Here is a 23,734-nt window from a genome sequence, read left to right on the forward strand (position 1 = left end):
TCCTGTGTCCTACATGACAGTGTCCTGACGCGGAGAGTGAAGGGACAATGCTTAATGCTCACCTCTGCTCAGGACCCGTCACAGGGACAAGGCCTAGAGAGCAGTTGGGCTCAGGCTTCATGCTCAAGAAAGGCCTCCATTTTATACTCCTGAGGTTATCACAGAAGATTTTTCTAAACATCCAGAGACACACTGCAAATATTGAAAGAAAAAGATGTATCAACCAAGAGAGATCTATTCTAGGTGGTTAAACAGAAGAGAGATGTGTTAAAAGGCACTGGGTAGCTCAGAGAATCTCTAGAAGGACCAGAGGACCAGGCTGAGAGGCTCTACAGCCAAGACCAATGCCCTCCAGGGCAACGGAGAACTTCAGTGCTTCCCCCAGGCACAGTTACCATAGTGGCTTTGGGAAGCCAGGCTGGGCCCCACCGCTAACCTTCTGTCACAGCGGGCCTGAAAAGCACCATTTCTCCATCTGCATCTTCACCAACATGGATTCCTGTGACACCTGCATCCAGAGTCACCGGCTTGCCATCAAAGGCTCCTGTGAGGCACTATTTTGGAGGAGGCTGGATTCCATAACTGGGCCCCCGCTGCAAAGGAGGGTGTAAGGCATGTTCTTGGCTTTTATCTTAACTGAAGGCCTCTGCCTTTAAGGGAATGTGTTCCAAGGAACAACAGGTATCCTTACAAAGGCAATTGTGTGACTTTGAACTTGCATTCATTCCATTAATGGACCACATGTCCCACCCTGCACTAGTAATGAATATATTTTAAATACATTTTGTAATAATTTTAGAAATCTCATGATGGTACTATCTTGTTTTTTTATTTAAAACAATTAAATGTTGAAATGTACCAAAATATTTTTTCTTATGGTGGGGTTGCATATATATCAGGATTCTCCAGTGAAAGTTATTCTGACCTCTCAGAGGTTGATTGATGACCAAACTGTGTGACCCTTGGGCAAGTTCTCACACAGCTTTATTTCAGCATTATCAGCGGGGACATGGGGTAATAATACTTCCCTGTGTACTTATTAGTGTTGATACAATTGACATTGCTAAATATTGCTAGGTATTGATGAGCAAGCAGTTCATATAACTTGATAAGATGTAATTAAGAATGATACTTATAACAATTTATTTATTGATGTATGTCTGTATTAGTAATGAGCGTGTACAGCTCACCAGAAATGTTAAGTATACAATGGAACTCTGGGATTAGATGTTTGCCTCTCATTTAATTTGGTGCCCTATTGGAAAACCCAGTCACATCCTGTAGGACAGTGAAGGCAGGAAATAAAACATACAGAAGGAAAATTGTGTGATTCTTTTTGTTCATTTCCTACCTATTTATTAAGTACCTACTGTGTGCTGGGGGTGAAGCAACGTGATTTCAGTCCTAAAGTGTGCACCAAGTAGGAAAAGAGGGGCTTATCAAGAGTTTGGTAGATGATTTAGCATTCAGGTAGTGCTAGGCCACAGAAGAAAGGCTCAGCTTTGCCTGGGATCATCAGGGTCAACTTCTCAAGGTCAGGAGCCTCTTCCTCAGCGCCCCCCCCACCTCGCCCCCCAGCTTTATTGAGTTGTAATGAATGTGGCACTAGGACTCTTGAGTGGCATCTTAGGGAAGATGGATGGGAGCAGGGAGAAGGGTATTTGGAGTGAAGAAAACTGCATGCACCAAAATCCGGAAGTGTGGAAGCTCCTACAGAAGTGGAGGACTGCAGCTGTGGCTGGAAGGCAAAGGTTGGGTGAAGAGTGGCACCCTGCCAGACACCTTTCAATGGTAAAGTAGAAGCGCATTCTGTTTGCTGCTGGTGATACTGCCTAGATTTTACATTTTATGCTAATTGGACCTCATTTACATAATGCCTTATTATAAAGAATCACTTAGATGTTGCCTAATTGTCGTCTTTCTCTTGCACCCCTAAGGCTGAGAAAGTCAAGGTCATGACCTTTATTTGGCAGAGGCAGAGAAACTTGATTTGACATTTTGCTGTAACAGACCTTTAGCTTTCATATTTGTTCTTGTTTGCATATTCATTTATTCCGAGCCCACAAAAACACTTTACTTTGTATATTTCCTCTTGCTTTTGTCCGCCTGCATATATATTTTCCTTGTAGATATACATACTTCGTATGTTTTTCCATGTATTATTATGCATTTTTCATTTTCTTTGCATCCTCGGCATATTTTTAATTCTTAATTCTTTCAGAGATGCCCGATATTCCATTGCATAATCATTAGGAAATTGTTATGCTTTGAATTTTAAATAGTTTAGGCAATATTGTGATGACAGTCTTAGTGTATAGAGCTTATTTCTTCTGTTAGATTATTTCCCTAAGAGGATCAGTAATTAATTGTTAACTTCCCATCAGTAAAATAGAATTTTATGATTTAGGGTTTCCCCTTATTTGCCTCCCATTCTTGTATTTAGTAACCACTTCAGCATGAATTTTTATGCATTTTTCTTTCTCTGTCTAGTGGTTGATATATCCATCCAGTCATGTTTATGTTACATTTTTACAAAACAAACCCCAGAGTGTCTAACTGTGATAGGTAGGAAAGTAGCAGTGCCAGACCATGGAAATATGAGAAAGAGACTGTGGTGGTCAGAAAAACTCGCTTTAACCTGCAAGTTTGAAGCTCCTCTATATTGTTCCTTTGATTTATTTTCTTTGAGTTTATATCTCTCATCACCAACCCATAACTCATCATTACTCATTTTATTCTTAGTAACCCTTTAAATATTTTATTCATTTTCCTACTTTAGTGACATTACTTACGATTAGATTAGTAGCCTTCCCTCCTCTTTAGTGTTTGAAATTATTGTTGCTGTATTTGTAACTACCTCTTCTTCTTTTGATCTTTTTAACTTTTCTTTGTTTTTGGTTTTTGGGTGTTTTTTTAATTATTATTATTCATTTATTTATTCAAGGGGGGAACAGGGGAAAAGAGAGGGAGAGAGAGTCTTAAGCAGACTGCACTGAGCACAGAGCACTCAATCTCACAACCCTGAGATCACAACCTAAGCAGAAACCAAGAGCTGGATGCTTAATCAATTGTGCCACTCAGGTGCCCCTTTACAACTTTTCTTTGTATCATTAAGTTGGTTCCTAAGGCCTCTTTTTGTGGACAGTGGTGAAGAGTATAAGAAGGTAAGAGGGGAAACAAAGAGGCCAGTATGAAGTGTTGGAGTCACTCACATGACAGATGATGGTGGCATGGACTCCAGTGGGAATGATGGAGAGCAACAGAGGTGGGCAGGTTTGGGATTTATTATTATTATTATTATTATTATTATTATTATTGGAGATAGAACCAATCAATAGGCCTGATGATAGCTCAAGGGAGGAACAAACTCAAGTGGGGGAGTTGTAGGAGGCATTGAAAATCAAGAATTCTGTTTGGACATGTTAGGGTTGGATACCAAGTGAGTACTTGGGTGTAGGATTCTGGACCCATGATTCAGACCAGCATTGTCTCATCCATTTCTAGGATGGCAGCACACAAAAGCCTGAATCCCCTAGCTCCATCCTTCCAGATCAGGGTTGGGGGGCCTTGGGTGGCTCTTCCTTGAACTCAGCCTTAGGATGTTTAGCAAAGTACTTCTCTTCCGTCCATTCCTAAGAGGCCATGTAGAAACTTCTACCAGAATTCAAGATTATGCTCATATTATTCACAGCTGCCAGATCTCTTCCCCCCCACCTCTTTCCACTAAATGAGATTTGGGGCAAGAAGACATCCAACATTTCCAAGTAGCCTGGAAGTCATTGATCATATTGTGTAAGATCAAAAGTATTAATAAACTACTGAGAATGATGATGAATATACAAATGGATGACATAGACCCTGCTAAGAGATTATATTCTAACATATTTTGTTACTTTATTATCCTTATATTTTCAGTTTCACTACAGACAAGGGAAAGAAATTCAAGATACAATTCTCCTTGATAACTACCAAATTCAATTTGATAACTACCAGTTAGGGATTCCCTTTGGGAAGGGAGGGACAAGAATGGGATTTGGGGGAGAGGTAAAGAAGAAGCCTTTTGCATCTGCAAAATGTTAAAATTCTGTAGAGCTGGGGACTGGGTCAGTATGTTCATCAGACTCATACATGTTGTAAAAATTAATTTAAAAATGTAAATGTGAGAGACAATACCTTCCTTTCACCCACTTCATCCTCATTAATCACCGTAAGAACTGATTTATTGGGTTTTTCTGTCGGAAAATGTAATTACTTTGTAATGAAATGTTAATGCTATGTTCTATTCTTAAAGTCGCTTGTTCAAATGATAAAGCTTAATATGGCTTAATAGAGTTGCTAAATTTTCTTCTAAAGTCATTCTTTTAATATTTTATATTTGTCAGATGAACTGGTGATGATCTGGAGGGTCTTTGTTTTTATAAACAGGACTATTTCGGCAAAAACTCATCATCAGGCTGTTAACTTCAACATCTTTGAGGGCATGGTTTGCCATGGGGTGCCCCTTGTGACTATTTCCAGAGGAAAAGTGGTGTATGAAGCTGGAGTTTTCAATGTAACGGCAGGGGATGGGAAGTTTATTCCTCGCAAACCATTTGCTGAGTATATTTACAAACGGATCAAACAGCGGGACCAGGTGAGTTGTGCAGAAGTGGCTGTTACCAGGGGCTGGACTGTTACCTGTTCCTAGATGTTGGTGGTGGTGTTGTCACATACACCTCCTTTACCACATTCTTGGGATGTCAGGATTGATAGGAGAGGTTCTAGAAAAATACCAGTTTTCAAAGAAAGAATTATTATTGGATAGATGTCCTTTCTCGTGCAGATTGGTGTGTTTCTTGAGGGTTTCCTCATGACCAAGTCAGGTTTCCCCAGGCAAGTTTAGGGTCTCTGGGGACTTTTGGTAATTGAGGTAGTCAGTGTCCAGAAAGCAGACACTTATGTTTTTATTAGGGGAAACACGTGTGTGAAAAGATGGGAGGGAGCCAGAAAAGGTTGGAAGAACCTTCAGACTGCAATTCAAGTCTACCCTGGTGAAGCAGAGAGAAAAAAGAGTGGAAGCATCCTAGTCTACCATACAATCTGAGATAGATTGAGCAAGGCCTTGGGGCAGCCCTTGAGCCAAGTCTCCTGTCAAGTGGCTACATGGCATGCTGTCATTGTCTGGGAGCAGCTATAAGAGGTATGGCTTCTGTGCAAAACTGTTCAGAACTTAGCAGTGAATGGCTCCTCAAAAAATTCTATTCCTTATTCTTGAATGTATGAAGGTTCATTCTAATAGCCGCGAGAGCAATGGTGGAGTTTTGAGTTTAGGTAGCTCGAAATATGAATCCTACTTTGCCCTTCCCATTTCCTAGGTGTGTGGCCAAAAACAAGATCTCTATTCTTGGGCTCAGTTGCTTCATCTAAAGAATGATAACATTTCCTCCTTAACAAATTGTAAGACTCAAATGAGAGTTTTAAATAGAAGGCACATAGTAGGGGTCAGATGTTACTTTTGTCTCTTTGCTTTCCTCTTTTGATGACTAAATCCATAACAAAGTTCCTTTAAGACTTTGTAGTAAATCTGTTATTATAAAAGAGGTATTTGTTCATAATATTTGTTGGGCTTTCACACCTTTATTTACTTTACACTGTGTTTTAAAAATTCATCTCACTAAATACACTAACATGTCAGAAAATTTTCAGATTAAAACCATACAAATTGCTGGATTTGGGATGGGAGGAGGCAACCTGTGCCCTTAATCCCACATGAGGACAAGAGGCCAGGGCTGGATGGCCTTCCTGATTTTTATTGAGCAGGCTTCACTTGCTATGTTCTTCATTTGGCCATATAGACAGTAGAGTTTGAAACCCTAGGATTAGTTCTAAGGCTTCTCTCTCTTCCTTCCATTTTAAAATATACCTCTGTTTTTCCAAAGTCCTCTGGCTATTTTTCAGTGCATTCCATTTGGATCTTGTAGTCTGTTTGATTTTTCCTCTTACGCCTTTGAGAAATTTTTACTTGTGGATTCTCAGAGTTCATTATACAAGATTCATCCTATTTGTTGTTTATTTTTTATTTTTATTATTTATTCATGATAGTCATAGAGAGAGGAGAGAGAGAGACAGAGACACAGGCAGAGGGAGAAGCGGGCTCCATGCCGGGAGCCCGACATGGGACTCAATCCCGGGACTCCAGGATCGCGCCCTGGGCCAAAGGCAGGCGCTAAACCGCTGAGCTACCCAGGGATCCCTGTTTTTTTTTTTTTTTTTTAATTCTTTTTTTCTTATTTATGATAGTCACACAGAGAGAGAGAGAGAGAGAGAGAGGCAGAGACACAGGCAGAGGGAGAAGCAGGCTCCATGCACTGGGAGCCCGACGTGGGATTCGATCCCGGGTCTCCAGGATCGCGCCCTGGGCCAAAGGCAGGCGCCAAACCCCTGCGCCACCCAGGGATCCCCTGTTGTTTGTTTTTAACACTTCCTAAAGCTTTGATTAAGTAAACAAGTACTCCAGAATGTTTTCAATTTTCAGGGTGCTATAATTCTTTATATACTAGATATCAGTCAAAATGTTTAAGATTATAGTTCATTTTGCTAGGGTTAATTTGTAAATGTTGACATTGATAGGTGACAGTGACTATAAGATAGTGACTATAAGAATCCTATATGTTTCTGAACATTTATGTGATAGATAACAGCAATATTAACATTTGCTGAGTGCTAACCTAATGCAAGTGAGGGCTTGGGTGCTGTCACTGTAACAGCTCTGGGAGGGAAGAAAGTATTATTTTAAAGATTAGGAAACAATCTTCAAGAAATTAAGACACTAGGTCACACAGATAGAATGTGGCAGGGTCAAAACATAAACTCTGATTATCTGACTCCAGAAACTATAAGTGAGTAATAAATGGTATCATAGATCACAAAGATTGAGTTAAATGAGTTAATGGGAGGTAAATGATACAGCATTTGGTGTGAAAAATAAAATAGTCTCTCAAAAAAATAATTATTCTGAATTGGAGGCATCACTAGCAGGTAATTCATTTATGAAGCTGCAGTAGTAATCCAGGGGATGAGCTGAGAAGAAGAGAGACCTAGGGAATCATAAGGAGGTAGAATCAACAGAACTGAGTGATAGGTTAGGTGACACTTGAAGCGGATTTAAGGAGCTGCTCCTGGCGTTAGTTCCAGTTGCTCACCAGTAGGGACGCTAGACTAACTGGGGACACCTGATGGACTGTATTTAAATGGCTGCCTGAGTCTTTCTCTTGTAGAGAAAACGTTTGAGGCAGCAGAGATCACCAAAGGACTGGCTGCATCAATTCTCCTTTCCAAATGATCATGTTATGTTTTGTGGCAAAATTCATGTCAATTCCTTTTTCAAGAATTCACTATCAATTTTGTGAGTTCCTTTATTTTTGTAGTATTTTCTTCTGATATGATGAACTTTTAAGGCATTTAAGTGCATTATTGTTTTTGCAATTACAATAAGTGACAGTTATCATTATTGTCATGTGTTGTTCTGAGCACTTACTATATCAGGTAGTTTATATTCATTATTTTACTTAATCTGCATCACAAGCCATATGGTAGATATCCTCATTTTATAAAAGAGAAAGCTGAGTCTTGGAAAGATTAAATAACTTTCCCTGGGATGAGCAGTAAGTAAACATAAAAGCCAGGATTTGTGATATGGCTTCTGACTCCCACTGTATTGTGGGACCTTCATAAAGCAAGAAAATAAGTGTGAAATTTAAAGCACAGGCAAATTCATTATTTTGGAAAACACTGGTGTGGGAAAAGTATCAAATAAAATGGATAAAATGAGGTTTGGAGGTTGCCTGGAACCATTTCAAACATTATTTTTTCTCTTCATTAAGCAAAGATAATTTTATAGAAGAAAAATATCACACTAAGGTTAAGAAAGGGTGTTGTTAGGCATTCTAGATTTTATTTCGTTTTTATTTTTAAATATTTTATTTATTTATTCATGAGAGACACACACACACAGAGGCAGAGACACAGGCAGAGGGAGAAGCAGGCTCCATTTAGGGAGCCTGATGTGGGACTTGATCCTGGGGCTCCAGGATCACACTCTGGGCCGAAGGCAGGTGCTAAACCGCTGAGTCACCCAGGGATGCCTGGCATTCTAGATTTTAAACTCATATTAGGCTATTAGAACTCTTGCTTTGGTTTTTCACTTAAAATATTCAGGTTATTTTGTGAGTGAGGATAAGAGTTTGAAGGCAAGCAGGAACAGCACATACAATTTCTCCTGTGTGCTTGTTATCCAACCCAAGAAAATTAATCACTTACCATCCTGGACTCTCAAAGAACAGATGGTAGAGACACGTCAGCTGCTCCAGAACTCGGCTGATCTGGCTGGAGTGTTGGTTCCTTGAGGACATCATCTTATATTTTCATGCCCAGTGCTTGGTACATAGTAGGAATTTGACAAATAAACTGCAAATGGAAGGAGCAAAGACTATAATTTCAGAGGTCATAGAAAGAAATTTAAATTGATTTACCCAGAAGATTGCCCCCTAATTCATCCCAAATAGTGGAGTTGTCTATGAACTTGGTTCTTGTCCATGATTTTATTACTTAATAAAATTTACCAGCATTATGCCATGCAGCTATCACTGTTACTAGATATAGTAAAGAATTTCAAAGGAAAGAGGCAACATTTTTATCCAATTTGATAGCTTTAGGGAATTGTCACTTTATTTTAACATTTAAGCAACTGATCCCAAAGGGAAGAAAATTTAAATCAGAAGATGAGGCATCAAACTATTTGATAAATATAATAAAATATACATTTCAATTTTTAAAAAAGGTTTTATTTATTTATTCCTGAGAGACAGACAGACAGACAGACGGAGAGAGGGGGGGGGGGGGGAGAGAGGCAGAGACACAGGCAGAGGGAGAAGCAGCTTCCATGCAGGGAGCCCGACGTGGTACTCGATCCTGGGTCTCCAGGATTAGGCCCTGAGCTGAAGGCGGCACCAAACCACCAAGCCACCCAGGCTGCCCTATATTTCATTTTTTTATAAAAAGTCACTTAAGGGAGAGTTTTGGGGAATGAAGGAAAGAGAAGAAAAAAAAAGCAACAGCAACTTACATATTCAGGAGCATCTTAAAAAAACAAAATTGACTTACATACTGTTAATTCTTTACCCCCCAAAATATAGCTCTTGGCACTCAAATGGATTATATTGTTTAGAATGTTTGTGTTTAGATTTGTAATTTTAACCAAATTTTGGAAGTTCAGACATTCTTTAAGTCATCTCTTTTTCTCTTTCTTTCAGTATTAAGCAACCCAATCTATTCTGGGAAATCAGGGTCACATTGCATTTTATAGAGAAACAGGAATAGCTTCACGGAGCAATACATGGTTTCAGAACTCTGCTGCCAAAGCTTTTAAACTTTTAAAGCTTTGCAACAATAAGCATAATTTGCCTTTTAGATAAGATAAAATTGAAGGGCTGGCTGATCTGGTCCTTGAAATGAGTGTTCTCCATTTCTGAAGTAACAGTGTGTCAATGTCTTTCTCAATGTGGTAGCTCAGAGAAAATAGCTCAAGAGATATCATAACTGCCATATATCCTAATTTCCTCAGATTAATTGCTAATAATTACAAAAGGTGAAACCTCTGTCGGAGTTGGTTCTTTTTGGCTCATGAGAGATACTTATGCGTCCCTTGTCCCCACTCCTCATTCAGTGATGTCACTTTGGTAGCTTGAAATCAGCTGCGGTGGGAGTCTTCACACCCCAGAAATAGGCAAGTGCTGTAAGTTAGGGCTTTTGGGGTGGTAAGAAAAGGGGAGGCAGAGCTGGTAACATTTGCCAGCACACCACTGTATACGGGGACATTCTAAATAGTCTTTGTGCATTCAGCACTCAGTAAATATTTATTGTTAACCAATTATGTCCCTAGCAGTTTAATCCTTACAACAACCTTCTGAGGCAAGTAGAGGTATCTCAATCTCATAAAGTAAGAAATTGAGGCTTAAGGAGGTCACATAGTTACTAAGTGGCAGTGTCAGAATTCAGACCCAGATTTTTCTACCTTCAAAGTTAGTCCTTTTATTCTCTGCTGCTGCAACATACTGATCACAAAGTTTAATCCCCATTCACACACATAGCCACCTGCCCCCATCTTCAGGATGTCACCCCACCAAGCTCCCCTCCTGCATATGCTTACCCTCAGACTGGAAAACTTACTAGAGGAACCGCCCCTGAAATGAGAGGGCCCAGCTTGTCATACTGTCTTTGAGAAATAGCTCAGGAGGTATGTCAAAGGTTAAACGGAAATATTTGGTGGATTGTAAAATGTTATCAGAATGCAAGTTTTCCCTGTTACAGATCACCTACGTGAACCTGGCGGTTACTTATGCACTGGGGGTTCACCGTCCCTGAAGAGCCCGGTTCAATGTATCCTGAGTGCCTCTGAGTTCACCAGACAGGCATGGATTTCAGTTGCTGCTCATTTGGACTGTTTAATGTTGAGCCAGTGTTTGCTATCTGGAATCTGGAAGTTCTGTTTTGTTGTTTTTATTGATATTTTAGGTTCTTAGCCTCCGTGAGTGGCTCAGCATCAGAACCTCCTCTTCCTTGTCTCAGAACAGCTAGCATCCTGGCACTCTATCTCTGCAAACAATACAGTTACATTTTCTATCAACTTAAAACTTCTTGTTTACCCTGATCAGCTAACCAAAAAGCATTTTGCAGTTATGCAGGTGTGATGGTCATTACAATTAATATTTTATTTGTTGCACCACATACTGCAATGTAATTCTTATTTTTATCTTTCAACTAACTCATCACAATGACAATCATCATTAAATGCTGTAAACCTAAACTGAACTTTCATCTACCAATGAAAACCACCAACACCCTACCAGATGAGGTGCCATCTGTGTTCCATGTATTACTTAGGATAGCCTCTCACACGGTTTTATCCTCAAGCCATTTTATAGGATTGTGATATCATCAAGATAGAAAGAACTGCTGGTGGGTGACATCATTGAATTTTGAACCACCTATACAGAGGGAATTTTGACCAGGCTATACAACAGGGGAAAACACAGTCGAGCCGTCGGAGGGTATGTTTTCCATTAGGACACTGGTCCCTGGAGGTGCACCTTAAGAAAGCTGTCACAGGATTATAGATAATATTACTCTCAGGTGTTTATATTGCCCAATATCATATGAAAAGTTTTAAGAAGTCCTACAGTTAAGAAATCTTTCACTCAACAAATATTTCTTGAGCACCAGGTACTACGCAAAGTCCTAGGAAGGGACGCCTGGGTGGTTCAGTGGTTGAGTGTCTGCCTCAGCTCAGGTCACGATCCCAGAGTCCTGGGATCAAGTTCCACATTGAGCTCCCCTCGAGGAGCCTGCTTCTCCCTCTTCCTATGCTTCTGCCTCTCTCTCTCTGTCTCTTTCATGAATAAATTAAATCTAAAAAAAAAGGGGGGGGCAAAATCCTAGGAATATAGGCTTAGATATGACAGCAGTGTTTGGTCTCGGAGACCTTAAATCCTACTTCAGTTTCACCGATAGTTTGCGGGGCTTAAGTTCCAAGTCTTTTGGGGACACATATCTCCCCATGATGAGGTCACTTAGCCACTAGAATAAAGGAGTCTGGAGATTGGGGGAGATCAGAGCTGGACCTGATATTTGGGAATTGTGGCATGTAGATTTGAAACCGTAAGTCTGAGGCCACCAAGGAACCTGTGTAGGCAGAGAAGAAAGGGAGCTTGGGATAGAGGTCTGGGGCTGCCAACCTCCAGATGCTGAGGAGCCTGAGAAAGAAAACCAGGAGAACATGGAGAAGAGAAGGCAGGCAGAGAAGAGAGCTGCCCTCTTTGTTTCACCCAGAGCCCTCTCCTTTATCCTGCTCTTCCATAAATGTCCTCTAAGAATTAGGTATGGGGGTTTAGCTGGACCCTCAGGATGGAGCCTGTGCTAATCACTGTACTCATCCAGGATACTAGGGAATGAAGCCCACTTTGTTTCAGACCCGACCACTTAGGATTGCCCATGAGCATGACACACTGGTCTCACCAGATGTCAGGGGCCATGTCAGGGCTGGGCAGCTTCACACGTCAGATAGAGATTTGTTATTGTCACTAGAGAGAAGGAACAAGGGCTGTGGGTTAGATCTACTCAGAAAACAAACATGCTACAGAGCTTCTGAATAACACAGTGATGGCTTACGAGTTTCAGAATGAGTGCCATCACCTTTCCATTTTGTCACAATGGACATCTTTTGAGGCTCTGATTTTACACAGAGTGCAATGCCAGGGGCAGGAGACAGTACAAAGATGAACAACATGTGGATCTGGCATTAAAGAGTTTATGTAACCCACCTCTCTAAGGATAAGAAGATATTAAAAGGTGAAAAGTATTGGGAGGCTTGGGACCAGAACTTAAATTGTCTTTGATTCCTGTCCAGTCATCTATCAAAAGGGATGACTGTGAAGTGTGGAGCAGCAAAGCCTCCCCAGAAAGGGTTGGTTTGTTTCTGAGGTGGCAGTAGGGGCCAGAGTGGTTAACGTCCCACCGCCATTCTGATAGGAAATCATGCCCTGCCTACCCAGAGCCTCAAGGCAGAGAAAGAGTCGCACTGTGTGCACATTCGACCTGGACAGTCAGGTGCAAGATGCATGGTGGCCACTGTGACCAGAGGGACCAGCCAGGCTGCGAGGTGCCTGGTGATGCTGTTCGTGCAGTGACTGAGCAGCCAGATAGTGGTTTCTAGACAAGCATGGGAACTGAGACCTGCCCGCAGAAGACAGCTGGGCAAAGAGGAAGTACAGCTCAGAGGACAGATAAATGGTGAAGCACAACAAAGGAGAGTGAGAGAAACTGAGTCAGCCCAGGCTAGGACAATCCGCATAAAGAGGAGATAAAGCTCAGATAGGATAAAGCTCCTTCCCATCACACCCTTGGTAGGAATTGATTGACTCTGTATTGAGTATTTGTTATGGAAAAACAGAGTAGTACCACTGCTCTGAATCTGCTGGAAGAGATTGACAAGTTAACAGATGATTACAGAAAATTGGTAAGTAGGATAAGACGTGTCAGGGAGGACTAAAGCTTCCTGGAGGGATGATCATCTGGGCTGAGTTATAGCAGATGAATCAGAGATATTTAGGCCGAAAGGAGAGTGGTAATGCCACATGGGCAAAGGCACAGCTCTGGCAGGGGGTTCTGGGAGGGACACTGGTCACCTGGTTTGGGTCATGTGCTACCCCCTAGCCTGCAGCTCATGAGCAAGCCGACCCCTGAGCGAGGAGGGCGGTGCCTAGACATGACCTCCCTGCCTAAAGCACAGCTGTTAGCCACCACTCCCCACAGAGGAGTTGGGGAGAGACCAAACAAGTGACAGCTGAAAACCACAAGCAGTAAAGTTCCGAAGGAACTGTTGGATGAAGTGGGAGACAGAGTGGGGCTGGGGAGGGGTGTGCAGCATGAGGGCAGGTGACACAAAGACCTGCTCACTTCTGTCACTGGTGAGTGAGCTGAAATCCACCACGGATTTCACTGGGTGCCAGTGCCGAAAGGAAGAGAGAAAGGCGAGACCCTTCAGATTGTAGGCAACATATGGAATTGAATCCTGGCTTTCTTAGCTGGGTCTGATGATGCTCGTTAATTATGTTTAGTTGCTTTACAGCCTCAGTTGTATGGTCACCGTAGATTTAAGTGATAGATCCTATGGTCTGGCTTGGAAAGTAAACCAGGGGAGGTAAAAACACAGAGACCTCCCAGAGAGGGAGGATGTGGTCGGAGAGTGGGGTGTTAATGGGTTTAAAGTTGCAAGTGTGGATTGGCTTCAGGTAACCACAGGTGCAGGGGCTGGGTAGCACAGATAGGAGGAAGCTGGGCCTCCGCTTGCCTGTATGGATTGATGTTCCTCAGGATGACAACAGGATCCAGAGTGAAGAGAAGGACTGAGTTGACAGTGAGCCAGAATGGAAACCCAGCAAAGCATCTAAGCAGACACAGAAAACGGGCAGAGACTGCTGAGCGGAGGCCAGGGCTCCTCCCGTGTGCCCAGTGCTCAGTGTATGGCCGACACTATACTGCAACTCTCAGAGTTAAGGCACAGCCTCTGTGTTGTTCTTTGTTTTGTCCTCTCTGCCTGGCAAAATATCAGGGCCGGCCTGGCAATAAATTTTGAAGGAGGGAAGGAAATTCTTTGTATCTGGGAGATGGCTTGCATGCCCTCTGTTTCCTAGACGAGTGTGTAGACTCGGGTGGATCTCTCAGCTTGCCAGCTTCCCACACTGGTAAAAGGCAAAGCTAGAGTGCAAACTTAAATGCGTCGTATGTGAAAGCTCACACTGTTGATCACTACAGTCTGTTAGTTTTGGTGGTCAGAACAAGACAAACGTTATGTGTGTGTGTACATATTCCTGCGTACACACATATTTACTAAGAGCTTATTCTATGCTATGCTTTATTCTAAATGATTTTTTTTTAAATATTTTGTTTATTAGAGAGAAAATGGGTGGGGGGGAGCGGCAGGGGAGGAGCAGGCTCCCTGTAGAGCAGGGAGCCCGACGTGCGAATCGATCCCAGGACCCCGGGACCATGATACAAGCTGAAGGCAGACGCTTGGCTGACTGAGCCACACAGGCGCCCTGATTTACTTTTTTTATTATTATTACTTACTTATTTTTAAACTTCTTATGACTACTCCATAAAGGAGGTGCTGTTACTACTCCCAGTTTAAATCCAGGCAACTGAAACACAGCGTTAAGTAACGTGCCCAAACAGTCTGGTCCCAGCGCCATGCCCTTAATCGCTGTGGCTTGCTGCCTCTTGATTTGTCAGTGAATTTGTATCCATGTTTACAGACAGTGTGCTCTAGCTACTTCTTGTGAATTTCTTTGTTTACAAAGTCCAGATTTTTAAAGTCTGAACAAGCACTGAACTAACTCAAACTGAATCCAGCAGGGGCGTGGGGGTGGGGGTTCCACTGCTCAGCTGGCCACCCAAGAGGTGTAGTTAGAGATGTGAGATTGTGTGGATGGCCTACGACACACAGGGGCAGGTGAGAAAATAAGAAAACGCACACACAGATTGCTAAAATCTGAAAAAATGCTCAGATGCTTAGGAGAGGTATAACAAAGCAGCTTAGGAGTGAAAATAGGAGAGAGGGTCACAGGTCGGGAGGACTGCAAGATGGTAATAGAACTAGAAGGGCGTGAGGATGTTGCAGAGGCTCTAGTGCAATGGTTGGAGAGTGCTCCGTGGGCCTGTGTCAGACACCGCAAAGAGTGGGGCATAGCACAGGTCCCCAGGGGTGCCAGGAATTTCTGTGAAAGGACACAGGGTGGGAGGCACATGACATGTCAATGTGTAAAATTTATTTTTGCTCTCATACTTCATCAAGGGAGCTGCATTATACTTTGAGTTCAGGAAGTCGATAAACCACAAGAGAAAAATGAACTGTTCCGTTTCAGACTTGCACACCTATCCCTGTGGAGCGTAAGCCCTACAAGGGAGAAGTTGTCACCTTAAAATCTAAAGAGACAGAAGAAGACTCTGCATCAGGGATGAGGAAACAGGCCGGCCCCTGAGCCAAGTGCTGTGGGTAAGGATGGTGGGCAAAATGGGTATTCCTGCCTTGACAACAGATGAAATCAGCATCTCTGTTTTCATTAGCATTTGAAGAGTCCAAGGTCAAGGTCAAAGGCTTCAAAGTGACATGAGTCTCAAGGACAGATTAGCCAAGGGGAGACTGATAAAAGACCTCTTGATGCAGAACACTTAGATGAGCCTCCAGATTGAAGAAGGCCTTGGTCTAGTTAGAGATTTATTCTCTGAGATGTTGGGAAACATTCCGCAAAGCCTTGAAGTATCAAATATGAGCAAAAATTTATAAACTATTTAATTGGGGCTTTATCTGAGAAAAAAAATATTCGTATTATATATGCAACTATTTTCTAGAACTTAAAATGAATGAAAAAATGAATGAAATATTGCTTTTTAGGGTATAATTTTTTAGGTAAAATTACCTGGTATCATTTCATGTACTTCATTGCACACTTAATTTTTGAAATAATATTGTAGATATAGTCATTCTGAAAAAAATATTTCAGTACTTCCTCAGTTTTCTTAGTCTTTTGACATCCAGATATTTCTGTTTTCAAGCATCTATTATCATCATTCTTGTCAATTTCCTCCCTCCCTCCTTCCCTCCCTCCTCCCTTTCCTTCCTCCCTTCCTTCCTTCCTTCCTTTTCTTCTTTCTTTCTTTCCTTCCTTCCATTTCTTTCAGTTATTTTCTGATCCAGCACTGTCAGATGCCTATTCAGGAGCAGCTTTGCCATGATTTAACATCTCTCCAACACTGTCCACTGAATTCATGAAATCTACATGAGTTGCCAGTTTTGCAATTTCGCTAAACTCAAAATTTGTAAGATCTTGTGATGCTTTCAGATGTTTCAACACATAGCAATCTCCAAAAGACTTACTTGGTGACTCAGCGGTTTAGCGCCACCTTCAGCCCAGGGCATGACCCCGGGGCTCCCGGATCCAGTCCCATGTCAGGTTTCCTGCATGGAGCCTGCTTCTCTCTCTGGCTGTCTCTGCCTCTCTCTCTCTCTCTCTCTCTCATTAATAAATAAAATATTTAAAAACAAAAACAAAAGACTTACACAAGGGGCCGACATAATGAACAGGGGTAGATGTTTGTGTTAATTAGGGACACTGTCAAAGGACTAGTTGTATATATGGCCACTTAGGAGTTGCAAATTTTCATGTCAGGACAACCTATGCTTCCCTAAACCCCGTGCCTTGAATAAGGAGGCGCTGTGTATTTTGTGCTATGTTCCCTTTATTATGGAACGTTGTCATATCAGTGCTACACAGCCAAAAATTTTTGTTTGGGGGGGGGGTGTCATTTCCTTACTATTGGAATTATTTTTCCCAATCCAGGAAGATTATGTTAAAAATTCAGAGGAAGATTAGCAAAAGGAAGACATTCTCTTGAATGCTGTAAACATACTATTAACAGCATTTATAGGAGCAGGATTAGTGTTTTCTTTGATTATAGCATTTCTTGGGGGTTAGACTTGAGTTCTGCATCTCTATGTGAGGGAGAATGTTACACTGAGTTCCTTTCATTCTGTTCAAAGGTAAAAATCAGAGAAAAGGATTCTGCTCTTCCCATCACTGTTAAGCGTTGTCAGCCCATGGAGAAGCAGGCCTTATTTCAACTCCCCACGTTCCTTTTGAAAAAATAATCGCTCCAGGCTTCTTTGATTTACTTTCAGAAGCAATCGCTGTCTTTCTCACTGTGACTTTGTTGTTGTGTAAGATTGAAGATATAAATGAATATTATTGTGATGGAAAGTCAATGTGAAAATTCATTGATGATACTTTAAAATGTCATCTTTGCTTGTCCTGGGTTTCTTGCTTTGAGATTTTCAAAATCACTTTCTTGTTTAAGATATTTTTAATGGCTACATATGTTTAAAAATAGCAAACTCTGTGGTTTTACAGCCTATGATAATCAATAAACATTTAGATCTGCATTTTATGTCTCGTTTTCTGGGTTATGTGTATCTGCTTCTAACTTGTAGGATTGGGACTCTGGGAGGTTGGTTTGGATTCAAAAGCATAATTTCCTATGTGACATCTGTTTCAGCAACTCCCAGAAATTGGGTCCCTGAGCAAACCTCATGTAATTAAATTGGATACTCAACCTTAGATTAAGTACAAGGCAAATTATCCAATCACACTGATGAGTGAAGGATTTGGGAGAATTAAAAAGAATCAGTGCGGCTGAGAGAGGCTACAGTGAGACCTTCCATCCCCTGTGCTTCCGGGTCTGTCCTGTGATCCTTCCGTGTATGCAGAGAAGCTGAGCTTACACTTCTTCTCCTAGGTAACTAGGTCAAGAGGAATTTTTAAAACGAGTAAAATCAAGGCGATTATGCTCTCATTGCAGATACTTCTGTCCCTGACTTACTCACTAAGGTCAGGAGTGCACCTGTGCCTTTGACAAAGGGTGATAGGAATCTAGTTTGCTCAATTATAATTTGTTTCGAACACACAGAAAAAAAGGATAGTGAACTACATTAAAGAAGAATCGCAGGTCTTTTTTTGCCAGCTGAGAGACACCTTAAAATATTTTATTAGTATTCTCCTCTGCTTTGGTGGACAATAGAAGCTCCACAATAAAACATTTGAATCCTCTGAAATCATTACATCGCTTTCTTACCTAAAAGCCAATTTCCACTCATCCAGTAAACACAGCTTAAATGTCAGCCCTTCTCAGGGGCTTTCCTAGATTCAACGTGGTGGATCATGTTAGGTCATGTCGTCCTCACCAGGCCCGGCAGACGCCCCGTCCCAGCACCTGTCTTACTGCGCTACAGTCACTGCATGTCATTACGTGTCTGTCTCCTCCAGGATACTGAATGCTCATTCAGGGCAGGGTCAGTCTGGTCACTATCATTTTCCCAGCATCTAGCAGAGTGCCTGGGAATTGATGGGTATTCAGTGCATTTTTATTAATTTTTAAATAAAGGAGGAAGCAAAGGAGTTCCTGTTAAGTTCCTAAATTGATAGAGATGAAGTGAGCAGGGACAAAGTTTGTGGAGTATTTTAGTGTAAGGTTGCTTTCAATGAAGGGCGTGGATTCATGATCTGTTTGATAGATCCATTCTGGAAAATGAAATAGCTATAGGATTCTGTGTCAACAGAGTCATTTGAAATGCATGTGGGGATCCATATATTGCTTTTATTAGGCTTGTCGTGATAATTCTAAATAATAATAATAGTATGAAGCCATAGGAAGAAAAGGATTCAAGGTCTTAATATTTAATATTTTTTCAGGATTGCCTCTGGTATACAAAGTGAGATCCCTTTACCACTAAATGACTGCATTTTCAAGAGACCTTTACTAATTTTTAAAATTAAAATGTGAGAGCGGGGTGAGAGCATGGTGTGGGTCTGCAGAGAGCTCAGGGGTCACTGGGCATGGGAGCTCCCAGGAGGTGCCCCCTGATCATTGGGAACCGACACAAGCTGAAACGTTGGGATGGGTGGAGGCAGGCTCTCAAGCGCCAACTGCAGGTCTCATTGTCAGCATCTGCAGCTACAACTGGTACCCTCTTCTCCCAACGTTTTCTCTCCCCAACTAGCCCCACCCTCACCCCCCATTGGACAGGAGGCCGCATCCTATAAGGGAAAGATCTGGGCCTGTCACAGCCCTTAACATCACAAAAACTAGATTTGTACCACTTGACTGAGATGACTTGACCTTCTTGGCCTCAGTTCCTCTATAGGTAAGGGGGGAATGATGAATACCTCCTTTGCAGAGGTCAGTTGAGAATATGAACTGAGATGATATGTGCAAACCTCTGGCTCTGCCACCATTGGAGGTCAGATTCGCCCTCTGCCCCTTGTCCCTCCCCCACACCAACTTTTACTCTCCTCCTTACCTCCTTTCCCAGCTACTTGCTACTGACCCCCTGAAGGCCCAAGTAGAGCAATTAGATTTCTTTTTGTCAAATCCAGTCTCTCCCATTCCTTCTTTTTACATAGTATCTGTAGTCAAGGTAAAAAAAAAAGCAATGGATCTATCATTTATTAAACACCTACTGTCTATAGAACACTAAACGAATCCCCTCAGTGTGGGCTGCCACTGTTCCTCAGATGCACAGTGAGTGGCACAGTGAGGTGCTCCGTGAATTCATCTTGGGAATAAAAGAAGAAAACGATGGTGATGACAAGGGACAAGGAGAGAAATAATTCATGAATGAAAATTCGCACTACAGCAGATTATTATTTGTGTTTAGGGGTCAGGACTGCATCTCTAGCGTGTCAGGAGAGTTTCTAAAAATAGAAATGGCCAATTTTGAAAAATATTTGCCTATGTTTTATTTCAGACTGTATGATAATCTAATATGATAAAACAATTATGTTGCATTTATCGTGCAAAATATTTGCAACTGCTTTGTTCAAGTTCCTTGAAGATGGGGACGGTTTCTTAACAGTTTGTGCCTCAAACAACACCAACACAATGTTTTACACAGGGTAGACCTTTACAATGGGCTTGGTGAGTTGAAATTAATGTATCACAGCTACAGGGACTTGGAAATGTCTGAACTTGGAAAGGCTTTCTGAAGAGCAAGCATTTTAAATCCTGTTTTTTTGAAGGGGAGCAGTGCGCAGGTGAGCTCAACGGTCTGCAGTGGAGGTACCCCTGGGACTGGCCCTTGACTGGCCCACATGGACCAATGGGGGTTCGCATGACAAGCTGCAACAGGGCAGAGTAGGGAAGCAGCAACAGGGCTTTTTAAAGACTGCTTTTTGCCTGAAAATAGAATGCAGTCTCCACAAGAATACAGGACCTTTGGCTTTTTCTGTAATGAAACCGATAAATGTGCTCTTCCTTAATATGACCCTTATTAGGCCCCTATCAGGTGTCTGGCCCAGTGCTAAACTCTGTATAGACACTGCCATTTCATTCTCTCTGCAGTTCTATGAGGTAGATGCTATTATTATCATCCAGATTGAACAGATGAGACAACAAAGCCTCAGAGAAAATGATTACCTGAAGGCATTCAGCTGGCCTGTGGGTGACCCAGGATGTGAATCCCAGCCTACCTGACTCCAGTTGACCATGATAGTGTATTCCTTGGTGAAGATTTTCAAAAGAACCCACCCCTGGATGATGTACAGTTGTCTGAACCTCATTAAAGCCAGAAAAAATCATGGCAGCTCACAATCATTAAAAGCCTACCCACTAGGGGCAGCCCCGGTGGCGCAGCGGTTTGGCGCCGCCTGCAGTCCAGGGCGTGATCCTGGAGACCGCGGATCGAGTCCCACGTCGGGCTCCCTGCATGGAGCCTGCTTCTCCCTCTGCCTGTGTCTCTGCCTCTCTCTCACTCTCTCTGTGTTAAATAAATAAATCTTTATATAAAAAAAAAAAGCCTACCTACTAAAATCCTACGTACTTTACAAGTATTATTTCATACCATCCTTCCAATATCACTCTGAGAAGGGAACTGTCATTACCCCCATTTTATATGTGGTGAAACTGAGGTACATCCATTACAACTTCTCAGACCCTAGATATTGTCACAGGATGACTGGAAAGGGGGTCTCCAGGGTGTATCAAGTACCAATCAGTTTCTGAACCACCTAAATGGTACTGGTTAAAGTGCACCATCTCACCTCTACAGCACTGCTGGACACTATTGCCAACTAAGTAATACATAACACCGGAGGAGCGGAAGACAGGATTTTCTGAAATTAATGGCAGTTCTCATGAAATTAGTTTCAATTCTTTTAACAAATCTAGCATTCACGTAAGGGCATTTCTCTTGGAGCAACCTGAAAGTTAGGTTATCTTTCTATTGCACATTTTGTTTAAAAGAATTGAATCCAGATTTGTTGTTTCCCTCCTTGAACCTAAAGTCAAGAGCACCGGTGGAAAGCGCAGGCCAGCGAGTGACTTGGGTCAAACAACCTCTGAGTGGGCTGCTTCTCCAGGTGGGGGGCTGCTCTGCTGCGGACCAAGTGCCCGAGCCAATGGGAGCTCCCCTGCGGCTGGCCCCTCCAGCGATGGGGAGCTGATCTTAAAGCGGTGTCCATCTGGCCTTACCACTCCTGGGATTTCTCACATCCAGCAGTGCCTCTTGCCAGGGATACCTTGCTTGATGCAGAGTGGGGCTGACTCCAGAAATCTGGTGTCCGTGTGAGCTCTGTGCTGCTGAGTGGCTCCTGCAAGTCATGCTCTGCTCCACGCCACTATGGTTTCATCTTCCCATGGAGGAGGTGTTTACACCATGTGGTTGGCTGTATGAAGAAGTACTCGAGAATGGGGACTCTGGGAATCAAACTGACTGAGTTCAAAACTTGCCTCTGTTGGGGCGCCTTGGTTTAACTCTCTGACTCTTGTTTGGGCTCAGGTTGGGATCTTAGGGTCGTGATCTCAGGGTTGTGAGATCAAACCCTGCAACAGACTCTGTGCAGGGTCTGCTGAAGACTCTCTCTGCCTCTCCACTCTCTCTCTCTCTAAAATAAATAAATACATCTTAAAAAAAAAAAAAACTTACCTCTGTCACCACCTTGGCAAATGACTTAAATTCTCTCAGCTTCAAATGTTCCATCTGTAAAATGGGGGAATAGTAATGCTTACCTGTAAGATTTGGGGGAGAATCAAAGGGAGTAAGTCGCAAGCAGTTAACACTCTACTGGGCATAGAGTAAATCCTCAATCAACATTAGCTACTGTTATTTCTTTGAGCATGACTGCTTTTTTGTTCTGCACTGAGGTAGAATGAAGCCATCTGATACCATTGTAGGTGCCTAGAGTCTCCTCTGAGTCACACTTCATGGCCATTATTGCTCAACAGCACAATCACACAACGCAAACAAGATGGAACAAACCCCTGTACAAAAGAAATTCCACAGTGATTGATAGACTATTACCTCCCTATTTGCTTTCATTGGCCCTGACTGAAAAGTGAGTACATTATTAGCCACTGAAGAGCAGGGAAGCACATCCTCTTGCTTCAGTAATTTATGAAGCCACTTGAGAAATAAACCTTGCTGTTTTCAAATTTTCTCATGAGCCAAGTAAACATAGGTCCTTCAGTCTCATACAATATATTATTTGAGTTAATTACTGGGGAATGAGATGTCAACAATACCTGAAATTAATATATTTCTGCAATTCTTCCAAAGTCATAAATGTTTTGAAATTTTATTTTCACAGAAAACAAACTTAAACTCTGGGTGTTTATGCCTCAAAACTTGTATTAGAATAGAAAGAGAGAGAACTGTTTGCTGGGTGAAATCTTCATTACATTCAAACACAGATCAGACTTACACTTCATTTGGGCAGGAAGTGAAAGCACCAGAGAGATTTATTTTTTTTAAATTAATTTTTATTGGTGTTCAATTTACCAACATACAAAAAAACACCCAGTGCTCATCCCGTCAAGTGTCCGCCTCAGTGCCCGTCACCCATTCCCCTCCAACACCCGCCCTCCTCCCCTTTCACCACCCCTAGTTCGTTTCCCAGAGTTAGGAGTCTTTATGTTCTGTCTCCCTTCCTGATATTTCCCAACATTTCTTTTCCCTTCCTTTATATTCCCTTTCACTATTATTTATATTCCCCAAATGAATGAGAACATACACTGTTTGTCCTTCTCCGATTGACTTATTTCACTCCGCATAATACCCTCCAGTTCCATCCACGTTGAAGCAAATGGTGGGTATTTGTCGTTTCTAATGGCTGAGTAATATTCCATTGTATACATAGACCACATCTTCTTTATCCATCATCTTTCGATGGACACCGAGGCTCCTTCCACAGTTTGGCTATTGTGGCCATTGCTGCTAGAAACATCGGGGTGCAGGTGTCCCGACGTTTCATTGCATCTGAATCTTTGGGGTAAATCCCCAACAGTGCAATTGCTGGGTCGTAGGGCAGGTCTATTTTTAACTCTTTGAGGAACCTCCACACAGTTTTCCAGAGTGGCTGCACCAGTTCACATTCCCACCAACAGTGTAAGAGGGTTCCCTTTTCTCCGCATCCTCTCCAACATTTGTTGTTTCCTGCCTTGTTAATTTTCCCCATTCTCACTGGTGTGAGGTGGTATCTCATTGTGGTTTTGATTTGTATTTCCCTGATGGCCAGTGATGCAGAGCATTTTCTCATGTGCGTGTTGGCCATGTCCATGTCTTCCTCTGTGAGATTTCTCTTCATGTCTTTTG

At 42.2% G+C, this 23,734-nt stretch overlaps 1 protein-coding gene across 5 annotated transcripts in view; it reads left to right on the forward strand.

Moving 5' to 3' along the window:
* DPYS (dihydropyrimidinase) overlaps nucleotides 1–20,732 on the forward strand; it is an 80,242-nt gene extending 59,510 nt beyond the window's left edge. Inside the window, exons 8-10 of one of the 5 annotated variants that reach the window (XR_005990019.1) lie at nucleotides 4,426–4,633; nucleotides 15,389–15,589; nucleotides 17,135–17,533. Coding sequence is in view for 4 of the 5 variants with exons in the window: in XM_041769686.1 (XP_041625620.1) it covers nucleotides 4,426–4,633; nucleotides 20,488–20,619 (340 nt within the window). In the remaining variant the exon portion in view is untranslated. Of the gene's footprint in view, nucleotides 1–4,425; nucleotides 4,634–15,388; nucleotides 15,594–17,134; nucleotides 17,534–20,487 lie in introns of those variants that run through there. The other 4 variants (XM_041769687.1, XM_041769686.1, XM_041769688.1 and 1 more) reach the window with 4 other exon arrangements.
* Nucleotides 20,733–23,734: the final 3,002 nt, after the last annotated feature.

This window comes from Vulpes lagopus, chromosome 9 (assembly GCF_018345385.1).
Source record: "Vulpes lagopus strain Blue_001 chromosome 9, ASM1834538v1, whole genome shotgun sequence".
Classification (NCBI taxonomy): domain Eukaryota; kingdom Metazoa; phylum Chordata; class Mammalia; order Carnivora; family Canidae; genus Vulpes; species Vulpes lagopus.